General features: G+C 42.3%; 1 protein-coding gene across 4 annotated transcripts in view; it reads right to left on the minus strand.

Annotated features, from left to right (window-relative positions):
• The window catches only part of mtus1b (microtubule associated tumor suppressor 1b), a 204,178-nt gene that overhangs the window by 36,309 nt on the left and 147,829 nt on the right, over positions 1 to 20,040 (minus strand). For all 4 annotated transcript variants that reach the window (XM_072570273.1, XM_072570254.1, XM_072570264.1 and 1 more), the window contains one exon: positions 58 to 124. In XM_072570273.1, the coding sequence (XP_072426374.1) occupies positions 58 to 124 (67 nt within the window). The remainder of the gene's footprint in view (positions 1 to 57; positions 125 to 20,040) is intronic.

Consider the following 20,040-nt stretch of genomic DNA (forward strand, 5'->3'; position numbering starts at 1 on the left):
CCAAATCATGAAGTTGAGTTTTGAACTATAAAAATCACAATAAAATCTGATTCTTACCTAGCTCACTGCGCAGAGTAAGCAGCTCATGAGACAGTTCCTTGTGTTGTTTGCTTACTTCCTCCCGCTGTGAAGAAAAATATTTTGTTACTATGGGAATTAAACAAAACTTAGAACTGCAAAATCTTCTATGCTTAATAACTCAAGTGAATATGAAGCTTTCAAAATACATTAAATGTAGGTAGTTTGCTTAAATCACTAGTACACAAAAACTGTAGTGACAGCAGAAAGATATATCAGGATACATTGTTCAGAGAAATATTTTACCATGTGCATTTTTTCCAAAAGGTCCAGAGACATCAACTTTATCTTCAATAGAAACAAAACTCTGGTATATATTACAAAAAGCTTGCAATGTTGCAAGGTACAGAGCCGATCGTAGCTGTAACTGACTTCAGTCTTTTGTATTGAGCACAATATTTCCCATGTGTCATGAATTAGTATATCCAGTCTACATCCACTACAATTTCAAAAAAGATTATTCTTACCAAAGAAGAGGCTTGAATTAGGTGGCTAATGCACAGTTCTAACAAGGTTTCAACAAACAATTTTTTTGCTCACCTTGCAAAGTATTAGAAGAAAAATATCGTAAGCCAAGAGCACAATATCAGCAAGGAAACATGCAGACCTGAGTGCTTCATTAATCTTGAGCAGATAAAATTAAGTGATTTGATTCACCAGTGATCATTACTTCTCAGGAAATTGAACTTGAGCTTTCTAATCCCTAAAGCAGAGTCAGGATGCGGCTTTAAAATGCTATAGGATGTGCGGGGCTCAATAATCTGGCTCTTCAATGCACCACAATTATTCAGCTATTTTTGTAGCAATCTACAGCGAACAGCTGGAAATAAAAGAATGTTGAAATTACTTGCGTCAGTTACCAACCCCTCACAGTTCCAGTCAGCAAATCAAAAGAATTCGTCAGTTACCCTCTTTCCAGCACAAGGATCGTACAGGCACATTTTGCTGCTGCTGCAACCCATTCTCTCTTTTTCTGGCTGTTTGTGTAAATTGTGCAAAAGCACAGGTGGCCACACCACAACCCAAACTGGTCTTTCTACATTTAAAATACTTGTAGGAAAAGATCCATTAGGCCTTGCCTTCCAAGCTAACTTTCAGTCCAGGATGTGTACCATATTTCCTGCAGTACTCCGGCCTGAAGAAAAAAAAACATCTGCATTCGTAAGTGAAGTGGGAACCACTCATTACAGAAGGCACAGCCCTATGCGTCTGCAGACGGGAGACTGGATGGAGTGGGGGGGGGGGGGGGGGGGGGGGGGCGGTGATGATCGATGTTAATTTACTCAAATGTCAGCAACTAAAGCCAAGTACTAGAACATTGATCTTCCAACTAATTCAGTAATGGAAAAGCTCTATTTTTAATTCTCAGCTTAATATATAATGCTGTCAAGCACCCTACCATCCCCCCCAAGGTCAACCAGCTGGTAAACCAAAAAAAATGTACTGCTTAACTCTCAGTCAGTTTTGTATTACAATCTGGTGTTAGTTCCAGTTCAAATCAGCCCAATTTAGAACAGAGCTACACTGCAATGATATCTAATATGTAAGAGTTTTTAACCAAAGTCATGAGCATATTCCAACTTGGGTAAATGTGAATTAGACAAGACAGGTGTGAGCATGTACACTGAAGATTATGGTAATTGCTATCAGCATTGATATTGCCAAACTGACAACCAACAGGTGGTGAAATGCTCACAAACATGTTCCCCACCTTCATTGTAGCTCAAGTCCTAAAGTTTTATTGAAGTGTCATGCTTGCAAGGTTAGAGCAAAATAAGTCACAACAGATGTAGTTGCAATATTGCAGGGCGACAGTCCAAATTATTGTAAAAGTATCACACAAAGCTCTGAAATGCTAACATTTACAATGCAAAGTTTTCAGCTCAATCTTACATTAGGTGAGCATAAGCAAATACTTAACGTGTTTCATTTAATGAAACATTTAATTAAATGGATGGCAAGAAAATTCAGAGAAAAAGTCAGTTACTTATGTTCACCTAAAGACAGCAGCATTGGCAAAAGCTGACAAACACGCATTAACTTGAAGCACTAACAAGTGCCAAAAGCAGAATATTCTGCATTGGAAACCATTGGTCTGTCAGGCATCCTTTAATGCTGACAAAGTTCTGAGTAAGGGTCACTTGATGTGAACATGAACTCTATTTCTCTGCACAGATACTGCCAGACTTGTTGAGCTTTGCCAGCAACTTTTGTTTTTGTTACAGTTTTTGTTGTTCTTGGGGGCAACACAGATTACCATGTTCAGCTGCCCATATGTGTGACACAGTCCTTCAATATGAATTGCCCTAATTCAAAGAAATTTGCCCAAGAGGACAATGGCCTATTCCACACAACAAGACCAAGATGTCAAGGAGAAAGACTCCACACGTGGAAGGAGTCCCTTCTTTATCACCAGCTAAGCTATGTCGTGAGGCTTGTTTGAACGTTCTGATGAGGTGACATTCTGCCAACGGACAATTGGCTTAGCAAGCCAACGGATAATGTGCCATCTCCTGAATCATCTCGAGGTGGTAACATGTAGACCAATCCCTAATGGACACAGTCAAGCGCTGTTTTTCTGTCTTATAAAAAAAAGTTTCCCATGTTTGGGAAGGGAGTGCAGTGGAGAAAATAGGGAGGGGACAGGGATGTGTTGTCCCTCCCCCAGCAAAAGATAGATATTCTATGCAGTAAAAACAACCCTAATTAAAGTTGAAAGCCAGTTACCTTGCCAGCAGCAACTGCTATGAGGTATGACTTTTGCAATTGCTAAATCAGATATTTTCCAAATGAAGCAGTCACACTGTACTACTTACAGAAATGGAAGCTTTCAGAGAAAGACAATGGGCCTAGTGAGCTGAAGATCATCTCAACATTGGGATCAGGAGACAAAGACCACAACTGAGTTATCCAGTTCTCCTCTACTTTCAACAATAGTCTATTTTCCCTATTTTGTCTGCCTGCCTGTGTAGAGGGGCATTTAAGGAGATTAGAGTTTGTTAGTATTGTTGCTATATGCCTATGGGGGTTTATGTCTATTGACTTGCAGATACAGTTTAATTATTTAAATTATAATTCTTACGTAGTACAGAAACCTGGTTTCTATCAACCTTGGTTTGAAAAACCACAAATTGGGGTACCAGGTGTACCTTTCAAAAAATGTATCTAACATTTGATCCGACTTCAAGAGGAATGGGTCTCTTGTTTATGGCACTACTTCAGTGGGTCATAACCGTAATGACAATTGATGTCGGTGTACAGCTAGTTCACAGATCCCTTCAAACCACACAAAACTGGCTACTTGGTTGAAAGAGATCCTAGGTATAATATTTTCCTCTTCCACAATTTTGAAAATTGTTTTCATATAAACACTACCTGAAATTTGGAAGTGGATGAAGTGGAAGGTGTCTCAGATGATCAATATGGTGCATGAGTGAGGAATTAGGCAGACATACCATATACAGCAGTGAAAGCATTTCTCAGTTGATGACCAGGATTTGTTTCTAATGGAGAAAACTGCTGCTACAATTTCCCACTTGTTTTATTGAAGTTACATGGCCCTTTCACTTTTTAAATGCACCTCATGGCTGCTGGGTCAGGCTACCGGAAGGTGCTATGTTAAAGTTCAGGTGTAAAGAGAGAAAGGATTGATTGGCCTTGCTTTACTGACTTCCAAACTGGCGACAGATGCTCAGTGAGATTTTACCTGCCTGGCTCCCAACCTCATTTCTGATGCATTGGGAAAACATTTTCTAGAACACGTGAACAGGAACAGAGCAACACTGAGGTTCAGGTCAACGTGCTGAGGAATACACCAAAGATTGATGCAGCTGATAATTGGGAAAGGCTCCAGTCTAAGACCTTTCAACCGGAGTACAGAGTGGGGCTGTACCCTACAGAACCTCAGACTGCATGCTTGAGAAACAATTCACATTGTGAAATCACAAATACTGGAACTTGAGTGCAACGTGCTTTATGAAGCAAACTCAAAATTAGGGCAATAAAATTCAAGTTGAAGTGATTTACAATATACTTCAGTAACTCCTTTGTATATAAACAGCTCAAGAAAAGTTTCCATCACATACTCAAAACTAACAGGACATTGTAGAAATGAAATAACTTGCAAAAATATGAAGTTAAATTGTTTCAATTTGATCTGAGGCCTAAAGCATGTTGATATTGTAATAGATGAACAAAATCTTTCAACATTACTAACCAGCATTGCACAAAGTTATGGTTTCATTTAGAGTATCAGCAGGAACATTCCACATTTTGGTGAGCAGTTCTTCACAGCATATGCATTTAAAAATTGGCCAACAGGAAAATTTCCATTTTAAGAATTTTCATGTTTGAAAACAGCTCAGTGAAACAAATGCCAATGTACAGTTTGAGGCAGATAAGGAAGGGCTGACAGTAGAAGAGCAGGAAGCATGTCAAATTCATTTGAAGACTCTCAACCATGACAGAGGAAAATCCTCAGTTGAGGGAAAAAAAAGGTGAATATGAGGCTACTTGCAGAAGATGGATCAAAACAGAAGTGACACAGATGGAGGAACAAACAGGAGCAGAGTCGTTACAGAAGGTAATGGGTAAGGATCTATAATTAAAAAGGTTACTGTGGGAGTTGGTGATTTTGTAAATCAGGGGCCAGCACTTGTTCAGAGATGAAAACAGATGCACGCTAAGGGAATGAAGTAGTCAAAGATGGATCAGGTGACAATAGGATGGAAATTGGGAGCAAATTTGCTAAGTTGTTCTAATTCCACACGAGAGAAGCAGTCCTGATTAAGTCAGAAGGGCAGGCAAAGAGTTGTGGGGAGGGACCAGAGCAGGATGGAACAAGGAATAGTCTACAAACAGACAGGCATGTCTATTTTACCAGAGCAGCGAGGAGAGGAGGAGTGGTGAAGCGAGGGCTGTTGGGAAGGGTGAGTTTTCCCGCATTAAAAGGGACTTACCGAGGGACCTAAGATGGCGGCAATCTGAGAAGATCGCACTGGAGCTTCGCATCACAGCAGGAGCTGGACGGTCCTTTAACCCACCCAACCCAGGTCATCAGGATTTCTTGGGGTGTTGGAAAGATTGTGGAGCCCCAAGAAACATTTAAAAATTGACTTTCCTGTATTTTCAGCTGTCCAGAAATGCCGAAAAAGGGAGGAGCAGCATCTGAGGCCGGGCCTGCAGCTCAGCCTGCAGCAGCCTCGGAGCAGATTACTCTCCAGGACCTGGTGAGCCAGCTCTCAATCTCACGAGATATTGGGGAAACAGATTGAAGAGAAGCTGGCTCCAGTCTCTCTCATGCTGCAGAAGCATGAGCAGCAGCTGGGAGACCTGGAGAAGAGGACGGATGAGGTGGAGCACAGGGTCAGTGGTGGAAGCTCATGCCAGTTCATTCAACGAAGAGATCCAAGCCCTGAAGACGCAGGTTCGTAATTTGTGTGACCAAGTGGATGATCTTTAAAACAGGGGCGGGAGAAAAAACATTCGGATCATCGGTCTGCCTGAGGGTAAGGAAGGTGAACAGCCTGCGGAATTTGTTGAAGATTGGCTTCCTAAATTCCTTGACTTGGAGACTGGCATGAGAGGATTGAAGATACAGAGGGCTCACTGGGTCGCAGCACAGAGGTCGGGTCTGGGTCAACGCCCTCGTCCTTTCCTGGTGCGATTCCATCATTACCGGGATAAGGAGAGAGTCATGGAGGCTTCCAGACTCCAGGGGAAGGATCCAAAGGCCCTAAATTTATGAGGGGTTTAAGATCATGTTTCTTCAGGACTTTTCAGCGGCGGTGATCCAGAAACGAAAATCGTATGGTGGTGTCAAGAGAAGACTGAAGGAGCTTGGGATTCAGTACTCCCTGAGATATCCGGCAGTGCTTCGGATCACCTTAGATGGATTCATGCATCTCTTTGACACATCGGAGAAGGCAAGAGACTTTGTGGACAAACTAACCTAATTTAAACAATTGTAGCATGTATAAATATCGTTGCTTGGGTATGCGTTTATCATTCTGTAAAAGAAATGGAGGAAATCCGGTTGGAGCTTTGTTTTTCCCCTTTTTTTCCCCTCTCTTGATAATAATTTGGTTCAAATTATGTCTGGTGATGGTCAAGATGTACATTTTAAATTTCTAAGTTAGGACATACCAAAGGATGGGTGGGGTATTTATTCCCCCTTTTTCTAAAAAAAGAATTTTTTTTATTCATATTGATATTCTATGGGGTGTTTATTCTTTTTAGCTTGTGCTTGCGATGCGGCTCTAGCCGGGAGAAGTGAAGGTGGTTGAGATGGTTAGATGCCTATTTATGGGCAGTTCGGGACGGGTAGTTGCCCATTCCAGGCAGGGGGGGTGAGTTCCCCTACTCAGCGCTATTGGCGCTTGAAATGTTGGTTTGTTTTCTGGTTTTTGTTGTTTTTTATTTTTAATAATTTTGTATGTTTATTAAATGTAGTGGTTTTAGTTTATGTAGTTTTTTATATTTAATGGACCACGTGACACTAAGGATCAGTAATTTGTGGTTCGGGTTCTCCCCTCTGGAATTTAAAGTAACTGCAGAAGATTATGGCTAATTATTTGATTAAATGGTGTACCTGGAATATCAAGGGATGTCACTCACCAATTAAGATGAAGAAGGTACTCTAGAGTCTTAGAAAGGAGAAGGTGGATATTGCTTTGTTACAGGAGACACATTTGGATGACAAGGAGCATCTGAAATTACAGCAGAATGGCTTTGACCGAGTTTACTTTTCATCATTTAATACAAGTAGGGTAGTGGCTATATTGGTTAGCAAAAATCTCTCATTTAAATTGTTGGAATGTGTTAAAGACACAGATGGGAGGTTTGTAATTCTTAAAGCCTTGATAAATGGCATTTTAAATGTTTATTGTCCCCCAGCTCATCCTCCTAAATTTTTGGAGGATGCTTTTGCTAAACTGGTAAGTCTCAAGTCACGGCACATTATTATAGGAGGAGATTTTAACTGCCTCATGGACCCCACAGTCGACAGGTTGCCTAAAGGTCACTCGATACCCTCGGCACAAACTAAACAGTTATTGGGTTTGTGTGGGGAATTAGGGTTGGTGGACGTCTGGAGGTGTGTCCACCCTACAGGTACAGATTTCACGTTTTTCTCCAATCTGCACAGATGTCACATGAGGATTGATTTTTTTCTGACCCCTGCGGTAACCCTCGATCTGGTGGCATTCTGTATATTTGATAATATTGCCACCTCTGATCATGCTCCAGTGTACCTCATAGTTAAAATTAAGGATGTTACAGTGGATTAAAGGTACTTGCAAATGGACCCCTTTATTCTCATGGACAGTAAGTTTGTGGAGTATTTCTCTATGGAATTTTGGACATTCCTAGATATCAACATAGGCTCGGTTGATAGCTCATCTGTTCTCTGGGAAACTGCCAAAGCTTACGCCAGAGGGTTAGTTATTCCATATTCTGCAAGTAGGAAGTGTCAGAAGGGTGAGCAGTAATGTCTCCTTGAAGCACGGTTGAAGGCAGCCGAGAAGGCCTATTTTGACAGACCCTCATTGGTCAAACTACAGAGGATTACGGCACTGTGGTCTGCATTAAATTCCGTGCTCACGCAGATGGCAAAGAAGGAGCTGGCTTTTGTAAAGCAAAGGTTATACGAGCATGGTGACAAGGCAGGCAAATACTTAGCATACGTTGCCAGAAAGAGAAGTGCCCCACAAACCATTACAGCGATTAGGGAAGGGTCTGGGAACCTACAATGTGATTCTAAAAAGATTAATGTGGCGTTCCAGAGATTCTACTGAGAATTGTGAGAAGGGGCAGGCCAAAATGGAATCCTTTTTTAGAGATCTGAAGCTCCTGGGTGTGACTCCCGAACAACAGTCCTTTCTCAGTGCCCCATTATCAGAGCAAGTAATGCAGGAAGCTGTGAGGCAGATTCAGAGTGGAAAGGCGCCCGGTCCTGATGGACTCCCCAGTGAATTCCATAAGGAAGTAGTATACTGTCAAGCCTGATGCTGAATATGTTTCACGATTCTGGATTGTCTCCCACCATCTCTGAGGGAGGCCAATATTTCACTTATCCTTAAAAAAAGGAGCCAGAAGATTGTGCTTCATACAGGCCCATCTCACTCTTAAATGTAGACTTTAAGATCCTCTCTAAGGCTCTTGCATTAAGGCTGGAGACTGTGTTCCCCTCTATTATTAAAAAGGATCAGACGGGCTTCATAAAGAGTCGCAGATCCTCCAATAACGTTAGGAGGCTGCTTGACGTAATTCAAGCATGCCGACAGCAGTCAATACAGGGATTGGCGATTTCTTTAGATGCAGAGAAGGCATTTGACCGAGTTGAGTGGCTGTACATTTTCTATACTCTAGACCGGTTTGGTCTGGGCAAAGTTTTCATCAGATGGATAAAGGTTCTCTACAGTGTACCTCTCATGGCTGTCATTACCAACGGGGTACAATCAAGCAATTTTAATATTTCTAGGGGCAGCCGGCAGGGCTGTCCCCTTTCACCATTACCTTTTATGTTGGTGATTGAACCGTTGGCAGAGGCCATTCGTGGGGATCTCAATATATCAGCTCCAGAAGTGGGGTCAAAACTACATAAGATCTCGCTGTATGCAGACGATATTCTAATTTTCTTGACAAATCCAGCAGCTTCAGTGCCTTGCCTGATACAATGCATTCACGCGTTTGGCGCTTTTTCAGGGTATAAGATTAATTTTGCTAAATCAGAGGCTATGCCTATGGGTGGTCTTACAAAAGAGTTGGCTCTTGTGACTATAGATTCCCATTTAGGTGGTCACAGGGGGGTTGTGTGTATTTGGGCATATTCATTACTCCAGTTCTGGATTGGCTGTTCAAAGCCAATTTTACTCAATTATTTGAAAAAAAATTAAACAAGATCTCCAAAGATGGGAGGCACTTCCAGTCTCATGGTTGGGTTGGATAGCGCTTATTAAGATGAATATTCTCCCTCGTTTGCTATACACTATACGGATGCTCCCCCTGATTTTCAATTAACACACACTCAGGAGACTGAACAGTTGGTTCAGCTCCTTTATTTGGCACCGTAAATGGCCCCTCATTAAATTAGCCAAACTGCAGTTGCCTCACAGATTGGGAGGGGGGGGGGGGGGGGTGGAGAGAAAGAGTAGACCTTCCGGACACTAAAAATTACCAATTAAGATCGCTCTTGACCTACGTGAGTGATTGGGTTTGTGGGGACCCTCTTTCAATATGGCTAGATATCGAAGCCTCCCAGGCAAGATGCCCCCTTACCAGTTTGCTGTTTTTGGATAAGGTGAGGACAGTTAGGGAATATTGCCATAACCCAATAGACATCAACACTATTAAAGCATGGAGGGCAATTTGGCAGGGGGAAGGTAATATTCGCAAAACATCTTTGTTTACACCTTTAGTGGGTATGATAGATTCAGGATTTAAATGTTGGGCAGCGAGGGGTATATATCTTGCATGGGTGATTTATTTGAGGGAGATGTAATGATGTCCTTCAAATCAGTTAGTACGGAAGTACAAGTTACCTATTAGAGACCTCTTTTGTTTTTTTTCAAGTTAGGGATTTTATTCAAAAAAAGACCACAATTTTGACTGATCCCTACAAATCTGACATAGAAAGAGGGGTACTAAAGGCTAAGAGTACACTCTCTGTCAGTACTCTATATCACCAATTGGGAGGTGCCACCTCAGATGAGTCTGCAAGATGTGGGAAAGAGAGCTGGGTGTTGAGGTTTCTTCAGAGGCATGGAGGATATTTGGGAGAATGCAAGGAAGCTATCAATTTGCAATAGGAGCCATGCTTTACAGTTGAAGATTCTCCACAGGGTCCACTTAGCCCTAGACCGTTTGTCAAAATTTAAACCAGGGGTATCTTCAGCATGTCCCAAGTGCAAGGTCTGCACGGGTACTCTTACCCATTGTCTTTGGTCTTGTGACAGGCTTCAAACATATTGGAGCGCTGTGGTGGGTGCAATGGAGAGGGTTTTAGGTGTAGGGGTGGAGAAGGACCCCACTTCTCTCCTTTTGGGCCTACCCATTGTATTTCCTGCACACTCGCATAATAAAAGTCTTTTCAATATTCTTACATTCTGTGCAAGGAAGAATATCTTGCTCGGTTGGATATCCGAAAAACCCCCCAAGGCCTGTCGGGTTGGCGGAAGATGGTTATGGAGCATATTCCCCTGGATTTTCTCACAAATATGGTACACCACAAAACTGAGAATTTTTACAAGACGTGGCAACCCTTTTTGAAATACCTGGACACAGATTTATCTGCCACACTAACAAGGGCTTTTACATAGCCGCAATGATTGTGTTTCATGAGTCCAATATCCAGGGAGGAGGAACTGTGAACGTGAGTGTGTTTTGTTTGGCTGGGCTGAGTTACTATTTGTTCGTTGTTAGGTATTTATTTAGTTAGTTAAATAGTGAGTTTAGGATTTTTAAAAATTTTATACTTCATATATGATTATACATTCGTATAGGAGTGTGGGTTGGGGAATTCTTTTTATTCTTTGGGTTTAGTTTTGTACTATTTTTGTACGGTTTTGAATTGCATTGTTTTGTATTTGCTGTAATATTTAAAAAGCTATTTTTTCTTATAAAAAAGGGACTTACCTTGGCAGTTGGGCCTCAATTTGTCAAGAGGTGCGAGGGAGGAGCGAAGGACTTCTGGGAACTCATTTGTGTGGTTGTGTTACCTGAAATGCTACTCTGGTAGCGTCTCCCACCCATCCTCCTCCTCTAACCAAAAAAATGGTTCTGTGCACCAGATTGGTACGGTAACGAGTTTATTTTTTATTCCTTATTTTTTCAAGGGTCTCTTTGGGAATTTAGAATAGTGGGAATGGAGGTTAGGGCAGTTGAATGTTCCTCCTGCAGAATGTAGGAGGTAAGGATCACCACTAGTATCCCTGCTGACTACATCTGAGGGAAATGCACCCAACTCCAGCTCCTCCAAAACTGCATTAGGGAACTGCAGCTGGAGCTGGATGAACTTAGGATCGTTCGGGAGGCAGAGGGGCTTATTGAGAGGAGTTACAGGGAGGTAGTCACACCTCAGGTACAAGAAAAAAGTAGATGGCTTACAGTTCGGGGATGGAAACGGAACCGGCAGGCAGTGCAGGGATCCCATGGCCATTCCACTCAACAATAAGTATACAGTTTTGAATACTGGTGGCGGGAGGGGGAGGGGGGGGGGGGGCGGGGTGGTAGAAAGAGAAGAAGGAGGGTGTGTGGAAAATGACTTACCAGGGGAAAGCAGTGGGGTACAGGGCTCTGGCAGAGAGTCTGTCCCTGCTGCTCAGAAGGGAAGAGGGAAGAGGAGCAGAGCAGTAGTCATTGGGGACTCCATAGTTAGGGGGACAGATAGGAGGTTCTGTGGAGATGAGAGACACTCACGGTTGGTGTGTTGCCTCCCAGGTGCCAGGGTTCGTGATGTCGCTGATTGTGTTTTTGGATCCTTAAGGGTGAGGGGTCCACATAGGCACCAACGACATAGGTAGGAAGAGAGATGTGGATTTAAGGCAGAAATTCAGGGAGCTCGGATGGAAGCTTAGAACTAGGAGGAACAGAGTTGTCTCTAGTTTGTTGCCCGTGCCACGTGCTAGTGAGGCAAGAATAGGGAGAGAGAGGAGTTGAACACGTGGCTACAGGGATGGTGGAGGGAGGGTTTTGGATTCTTGGATAATTGGGGCTCTTCCTGGAGTAGGTGGGACTTCTACAAGCAGGATGGTCTTCATCTGAACCAGAGGGTTACCAATAACCTGGGAAGGGGAGGTGGAATTCGCTAAGGCTATTTGGGTGGGTTTAGACTAATCCAGCAGGGGGATGGGAACCAAAATTTTAGTTCGCGTATAGAAAAGGTTGAGTGTAGGGAGGTCCGATATCAAGTTTCAGGGATGCAAGCTGGCACCAGCAAGCAAGAAGTTGGTTTGAAGTGTGTCTACTTCAATGCCAGGAGCATCCAGAATAAGGTGGGTGAACTTGCAGCATGGGTTGGTACCTGGGACTTGGATATTGTGGCCATTTCAGAGACATGGATAGAGCAGGGACAGGAATGGTTGTTGCAGGTTCCAGGATTTAGATGTTTCAGTTAGAACAGAGAAGATGGTAAAAGAGGGAGAGGTGTGGCATTGTTGGTCAAGGACAGTATTACAGTTGCAGAGAGGATATTTGGGGACTCATCAACTGAGGTAGCAGGGGCTGAGGTTAGAAACAGGAAAGGAGGGGTCACCCTGTTGGGAGTTTTCTATAGACCTCCGAATAGTTCCAGAGATGTAGAGGAAAAGATAGCGAAGATGATTCTCAATAAGAGTGAGACAGACAGGATAGTTGTCATGGGGGACTTCAACTTTCCAAATATTGACTGGGAACACTATAGTAAGAGTACTATAGATGGGTCAATTTTTGTGCAGTGTGTGCAGGTGGGCTTCCTGACACAGTATGTCGACAGGCCAAGGGGTGAAGCCACATTAGATTTGGTACTGGGTAATGAGCCCAACCAGGTGTTAGACTTGGAAATAGGTGAGCACTTTGGTGATAGCGATTATAATTCTGTTATGTTTACTTTAGTGATAGAAAGGGATAGGTGTATACCACTGGGCAAGAGTTACAGCTGGGGGAAAGGCAATTACAATGCGATTAGGCAAGATTTAAGACGTCTAGGATGGGGAAGGAAACTGCAGGGGATGGGCACATTAGAAATGTGGAGCTTATTCAAGGAAAAGCTACTGTGTGTTTTAGATAAGTATATACCTGTCAGGCAGGGAGGAAGCTGTAGAGCGCCAGAGCTGTGGTTTACGAAGGAAGTGGAATCTCTGGTCAAGAGGAAGGCGGCGGTTTGTTAGGATGAGATGTGAAGGCTCAGTTAGGGTGCTTGAGGGTTACCAGGAGCCAGGAAAGACCTAAAGAGAGAGCTCAGAAGAGCCAGGAGGAGACATGAGAAGTTGTTGGCGGATAGGATCAGGGTAAACCCTAAGGCTTTCTATAGGCATTTAAGGAATAAAAGAATGACGAGACCAAGATTGGGGCCAATCAAGGATAGGAGTGGGAAGTTATGTGTGGATTCAGAGGAGATGGGGGAAGCACTTAATGAATATTTTTCGATAGTATTCGCTCTAAAAAACGACAATGCTGTCGAAGAAAATACTGAGACACAGGCTACTAGACTAGGTGGGATTGAGATTTACAAGGAAGAGGTATTAGAAATCCTGCAGAATGTGAAAATAGATAAGTCCCCTGAGCCAGATGGGTTTATTCTAGGATCATCTGGGAAGCCAGGAAGATTGCCAGTCTTTGGCATTAATCTTTAAATCGTCATCATCTACAGGAATAGTACCAGAGACTGTAGGATAGCAAACATGGTTCCCCTGTTCAAGGAGAGTAGAGACAACCCACGTAATTATAGACCAGTGAGCTTTACTTCAGTTGTTGGTAAAGTGTTGGAAAAGGTTATAAGAGATAGGATTTACAATCATCTAGAAAAGAACAATTTGATTAGAGATAGTCAACACGGTTTTGTGAAGGGTAGGTCGTGCCTCACAAACCTTATTGAGTTCTTTGAGAATGTGACCAAACAGGTGGATGAGAGTAAACCGGTTGATGTGGTGTATACGGATTTCAGCAAGGCATTCGATAAGGTTCCCCACAGTAGGCTATTGTACAAAATGCAGAGGCATGGGATTGTGAGAGATATAGCAGCTTGGATCAGTAATTGGCTTGCTGAAAGACAGAGGGTGGTGGTTGATGGGAAATGTTCATCCCAGAGTCCAGTTACCAGTGGTGTACTGCAAAGGTCAGTGTTGGGTCCATTGCTGTTTGTCATTTTTATAAACGACCTGGATGAGGGTGTAGAAGGGTGGGTTAGTAAATTTGCAGACAACACTAAGGTTGATGGGGTTGTGGATAGTGACAAAGGATGTTGTAGGTTACAGAGACATACATAAGTTGCAGAGCTGGGCTGAGAGGTGGCAAATGGAGTCTAATGTGGACAAGTGTGAGGTGATACACTTTGGTCGTAGTAACCGGAATGCAAAGTACTGGGCTATTGGTAAGATTCTTGGTAGTGTAGATGAGCAGAGAGATCTCAGTGTCCAGGTACACAGATCCTTGAAAGTTGCCACCCAGGTTAACAGGATTGTTAAGGCGGCATACAGTGTTTTAGCTTTTACTAATAGAGGAATCGAGTTCCGAAACCATGAGATTATGCTGCAGCTGTACAAAACTCTGGTACGGCTGCGCTTGGAGTATTGTGTACAGTTCTGGTCACCACATTATAAGGAGGATGTGGAAGCTTTGGAAAGGGTGCAGAGGAGATTTACTAGGATGTTGCCTGGTATGGGGGGGGGGGGGGGGGAAAGAAGGAATGGAGGCTGCTTTCGTTGGAGAGAAGAAGGTTGGGAGGTGACTTAATAGAGACATAAGATAATCAGAGGGTTAGATAGGGTGGACAGGGAGAGCCTTTTTCCAAGTATGGTGATGGTAAGCACGAGGGGGGCATAGCTTTAAATTGAGGGGTGATAGATATAGGACAGATGTCAGAGGTAGTTTCTTTACTCAGTAGTAAGGATATGGAATGCTTTACCTGCAATGGTAGATTTGCCAACTTTAAGTCATCAATGGACAAGCATATGGACATATATGGAATAGTGTAGGTTATAAGGGCTTCAGATTGGTATGACAGGTCAGCATAACGTCAAGGGCCAAAGGGCTTGTACTGCGCTGTAATGCTCCATGTTGAGCTCTTGCAAGGCTCAACACCACCTTCCACCTAAGTTTCTAAACAGGCATCAGCACTCTACATTGTTTAACACTTTCAGAACACCCACCAGACCCCTAGATCCTATTTTGCATGTTTCTCCCAACAGAGCCAAGCCATTTTCAACCAGGTACATTTCTTGTTCGCACCCTTCCCAGCATCCATCTCTCTCAGCCAATCAGCTATTTGTTTGCCCATTCCTTTTCCCCTCTCTCTGGGCACTGACCTCCATGTATTCTATCCACTTCCGTCTTCCCATCATCAGCGTCCTTCCTCAGCGAACTGACCCTCCGGTCGGTTTCTCTCTACAGATGCTGCCAGATCTGCCATGATTCTTCAGCATACTCAGAATTCACCTGCATTTCTTAGTTTTTACATTATCTCATGCCATTTATTACATGATGGAATTCTAAGGCCTTAGCTATAGTCACTGATTCAACATCTAGATTAAAGAAAAAAAAACTTTTATTCTAAACATAATCAAATTTTGCAAAAAAAGTCAGTGATCAACTTTCAAGAACAAGATCTATCCAGCAGCTAAACTCAAAATTTTGAGATTGTAAGTTTGATTAACTTGGGCAAATCACCCTTGACAGCAGGAACACCAAACAGACTTTTAAAAAGGACAAATATTTCACATAAAACTATTCATTTCCTCCTTACCATCTGCAATGCTAGCAAGATTTGGGTCAGAGTTACAATCAAGAGTAAAATAGCATTTTAGAGCCAACCTTCCATGATATCTAAGACAATTGGGACTTGAACCAAGGTCTTCTTGCCTCACAAGTAGGGGCACTACAATTACACCAAAACACATCATTTACATACGAGTGATTTCAGAATATCTATTCCATCGCCTGACTGCAAACCTTCATAGCACTCAGTCAGCAGAGATATTGTCAATCACATATCTAGGTTGACCTGTTTCATTCAATTTCCAGCCTTGAGAATTTAATAATTTTTCCCTCAAGTATTCACATAACTGATTAGATTTGTTCAGCTTCAAATTGCACTTCTCATTAAACAATGATGATAATAATTATTTTTTGGTCTAAAAGTAAGGTAACCTATTTCTAACTTTTCTGAACTCACTGCTTCCTCCAAGAGAACAGCTTCATATATTCAAATTCAACCAGTACATCTGCAAATTGAAATCAAACATTGCCCCCCAACCAAAAATTAGTTATAAATCCTAATTTGAAGCAGATTAACAGTCTTCAGTATTTTCTGACTATGCTTGTAAACTATCCATGGAAACAAATATCCACGACCAGAGTGGCTCACGTCTTTCTTTTAAAGGTTCTAGAAAGCTTGACAAGTTAATTAAACACTGTTTCATAGAATCCATACGCCACGAATTCCAAATCTTGAAACGAAATAAAATAAACCTCACCTTCCAATCAAAAATATGCAGGTTGAGGAAGTCTTGTTTTAAGAAGTTCTTCCGTCAGTTCAGAGTCATCCACCCTACTGCAGAATAAAGCAGCTTAGCATTCCAAAACAAACTGCCTTACATATGCTGGTGCCTTCAAGCTCTCTACTAAATTAGGTAGCTCATTCAACATGGGCTGAATGAAAAATTTTCTTCAATTAAAAACACTTCAAAGACACCGGTCTCCAGTCTGGATGACAAACTCCAGATGCTGACATCAGCAACTTTGATGGTATATTTGGTTCCAAAGCAAGCATCACATGATATCATTAGTTCTGCTTCAGGAAAATCACCTTGCCTCATTTCAGAGCTTCTACTGAACTGCTCATCTAGCACTGAACCTAATCTCTAGACTCTACTATAGCGCACACCTGCCTATCCTCGCTCATCTGACTTAAAACCTTACAACAACTCTCAATCATCCATCATCCTTGAACTCAGTAGTCAGCAGGCTTCCATGTTAAAATTCTCATTTTATGCTCTCAAATCTTTCCACAACATCACCGCCACCTATCCTCTAGCCACATAACTATCATACCTACATTTCCTCAATTCTGGTTTCCTCAGCTCCCCGATTTTAAAGTTGCCCCACCATCAACTGCCACGGCCTTAAGATGTGGAATTCCTTTCCTAAACCACTCCACCTTCCTGGTCTCTCAAAATTCAAAGCTTAATGCTTTCCAAGCATCTGATTTATAGCTCAATATTTCATATGCTTTAATTTCAAATTTTAATTGATAATTTGGAATTGCCTTGGGACATTATAGAAAAGCTACCCAAAATTGTCATGGTTAATCCCTAGCCTCAACCCTCATTTGCCACCATATCTTGCTCCTATCTCAGGCTTGAATTCTCCTTGAAAAACAAATCATCTTGTGACTATTTTAAGACATGAAGGCTCAAGGAGCCCTTCATTTCCTCCAACTGTGCCTTCCTTGTCCATCATCTAGGACCTAAAACTTTTCAGTAAGAAAATGTGTTCCGAGTACAATATTACTCCCTTGGATTAGCAGCAAGTCAGTATTGCCATCCACATCAGCCATTTATGAAATTACAGATGATTACACTGACATTACTTTGATCTAAACCTTGTTAAGTACTGACAGTACCTTTCCACTCCACTGTAGTCGCATTAAGGCATTTACCAAATCACAGAGCTCTTCCAAACCATTTGAGTGGCAACACAACTTTCTCATCACTACCTCCTCACAAAGCCCCCACAATAAACAACCTCATCTTCAGAATTTTAAAAAATTAACGCATTTATCAAGGCATTAAAGACCAAGTAGCAGAAGTAATCTATTCAGTCCAAAATCTGTTCTATCATGGATCATAGCTGATCTGATAATCCTCAAATCCACTTACCTGCCTTTCCCCCTTGACACAGATTCCCTTGTAGACAAAAAAATCTGTCTCAGCCTTGAATATATTCAAAGACAGCCTCAAAATGCCCTTTGCAGCAAAGAATTTCACCTCAGCTTCAGAAGAAATTCTTCTCTTTCCATCTTAAATCTGTGAATGAGTAAACCGAGACTATGCCCTCTGATCCAAGGCACTTCCACAAGGGGAAAATAATCACTCCATATCTACTCTGTCAAGACCCCATATTCCAATAAGATCTCATTCTTCCAAACACCAAGCAGTGCATTTATACTCCATTCCTTCAAAAAAGGTTTACACTGCATATGAGGAGTTGTTGGAGATCTTAGAAAACAAAAGGCAGATAAATCTCAGACTGATCAAGTGGATCCCAGGATCTTGTGGGAAGTTACAGAAGAAATTGCGGAGCCCCTTGCAGAAATATCTGGATCATCTATAACTACAGGGGAGGTGCCAGATGACTGGAGGGTGGCTAATGCTGAACCTTTCGGAACAGATCAGAGGAGAAGCCTGAAAACTACAGGCCTGAGAGACTGACTTTGATGGTGAAGTTGTTGGAAGTGATTCTGAAACATGGAATTTATATGCAATTGGAGATAAAAGGACTATTAGGGATGGTCAGTATCATCTTGTGAGAGATTTTAAAAAGTATCTCAAATTTGATGGAGTTTTTTTGAGGAAGTAACCACGATAACTGATGAGGGCAGAGTGGGTAGACATTGTTTATATTAGTAAAGATTTGGACAAGGCACTGCATAGTAGACAAAATTACTAAGTTAGATCACATGGGATTCACAGCAAGCTTGACATTTGGATAAAAAGTTGGCTTCGTGGCAGGAGACGGAGTGGTAGTGGCGAGTTATTTTTTGGGACGGGAAGCCTGTGACCAGTAGTGTTCCACAGGGATTGGTATGAGGGCTCCTTTGTCATTTTATACAGATGAGAATATAGAAGGTATTTAACATGCTTGCCTTCACTACTCAAACCATTTGAGAATAGCAGTTGGATCATTATGTTGAGGTTGTATAGGACATTAGCGAGGCCCCTTCTGGAGTGCTGTGTCTAGCTCTACTCACCTCGATGAGAGGAAGGATATTGAGGTGCAGAGGGTTCAGAAGAAATTTACCAGGACATTGCCGAGAATGGAGGGTTTGAATTACAGGGAGACGCTGAACAGGCTAAAATTTAATTTTCCCCCACTGGAACACAGAAGATTGAGGATTGACCTTAGAGGTTTATAAAATCAGCAGGGGTATAAAAAAAAAATGTCTTTTCCCTCGAGTGGGGGATTTCAAGACCTCGTACATTTTTTTTAAAAAGGTGAGGGGACAAAAATGTAAAAAAAGACATGAAGGATTTTTTTAAAAAAATACTATAGTTGTTTGTATGTGGAATGAACTGCCAGAGGAAGTGGTGGATGGGAGTACAATTACATCATGTAAAAAAAAACACATTCTGATAAGTAAACGAATAGGAAAAGGTTGGGAGGGATATGGGCCAAGTTCAGGCAGGTTGGACTCGCTTAGTTTGGGATTATGGTCAGTGTGGAATGGTTAGACCAAAGGGCCCGTTTCCATGCTTTATGATTCAAACATTTTACTTTCATTCCCTGTTACCTGAACTTAAGACCATAAGACATAGGAGTGGAAGGAAGGCCATTCGGCCCATCGAGTCCACTCCGCCATTCAATCATGGCTGATGGGCATTTCAACTCCACTTACCCGCATTCTCCCCGTAGCCCTTAATTCCTTGTGACATCGAGAATTTATCAATCTCTGCCTTGAAGACATTTAGCGTCCCGGCCTCCACTGCACTCTGCGGCAATGAATTCCACAGGCCCACCACACTCTGGCTGAAGAAATGTCTCCGCATTTCTGTTCTGAATTTACCCCCTCTAATTCTAAGGCTGTCTCCACGGGTCCTAGTCTCGTCACCTAACGGAAACAATTTCCTAGCGTCCACCCTCTACAAGCCATGTATTATCTTGTACATCTCTATTAAGTCTCCCCTTCATCTTCTAAATTCCAATGAATACAATCCCAGGATCCTCAGCCATTCCTCATATGTTAGACCGACCATTCCAGGGATCATCCATGTGAATCTCCGCTGGACACGCTCCAGTGCCAGTATGTCCTCCTTGATGTGTGGGGACCAAAACTGGACACAGTACTCCAAATGGGGCCTAACCAGCGCTTTATAAATTCTCAGTAGCACAACGGTGCTTTTATATTCCAACCCTCGAGATAAATGACAACATTGCATTCGCTTTCTTAATCACAGACTCAACCTGCATGTTGATCTTTAGAGAATCTTCAACTAGCACTCCCAGATCCCTCTGTACTTTGTCTTTCCGAATTTTCTCACCATTTAGAAAGTA

Source organism: Chiloscyllium punctatum, chromosome 1 (genome assembly GCF_047496795.1).
Source record: "Chiloscyllium punctatum isolate Juve2018m chromosome 1, sChiPun1.3, whole genome shotgun sequence".
NCBI lineage: Eukaryota > Metazoa > Chordata > Chondrichthyes > Orectolobiformes > Hemiscylliidae > Chiloscyllium > Chiloscyllium punctatum.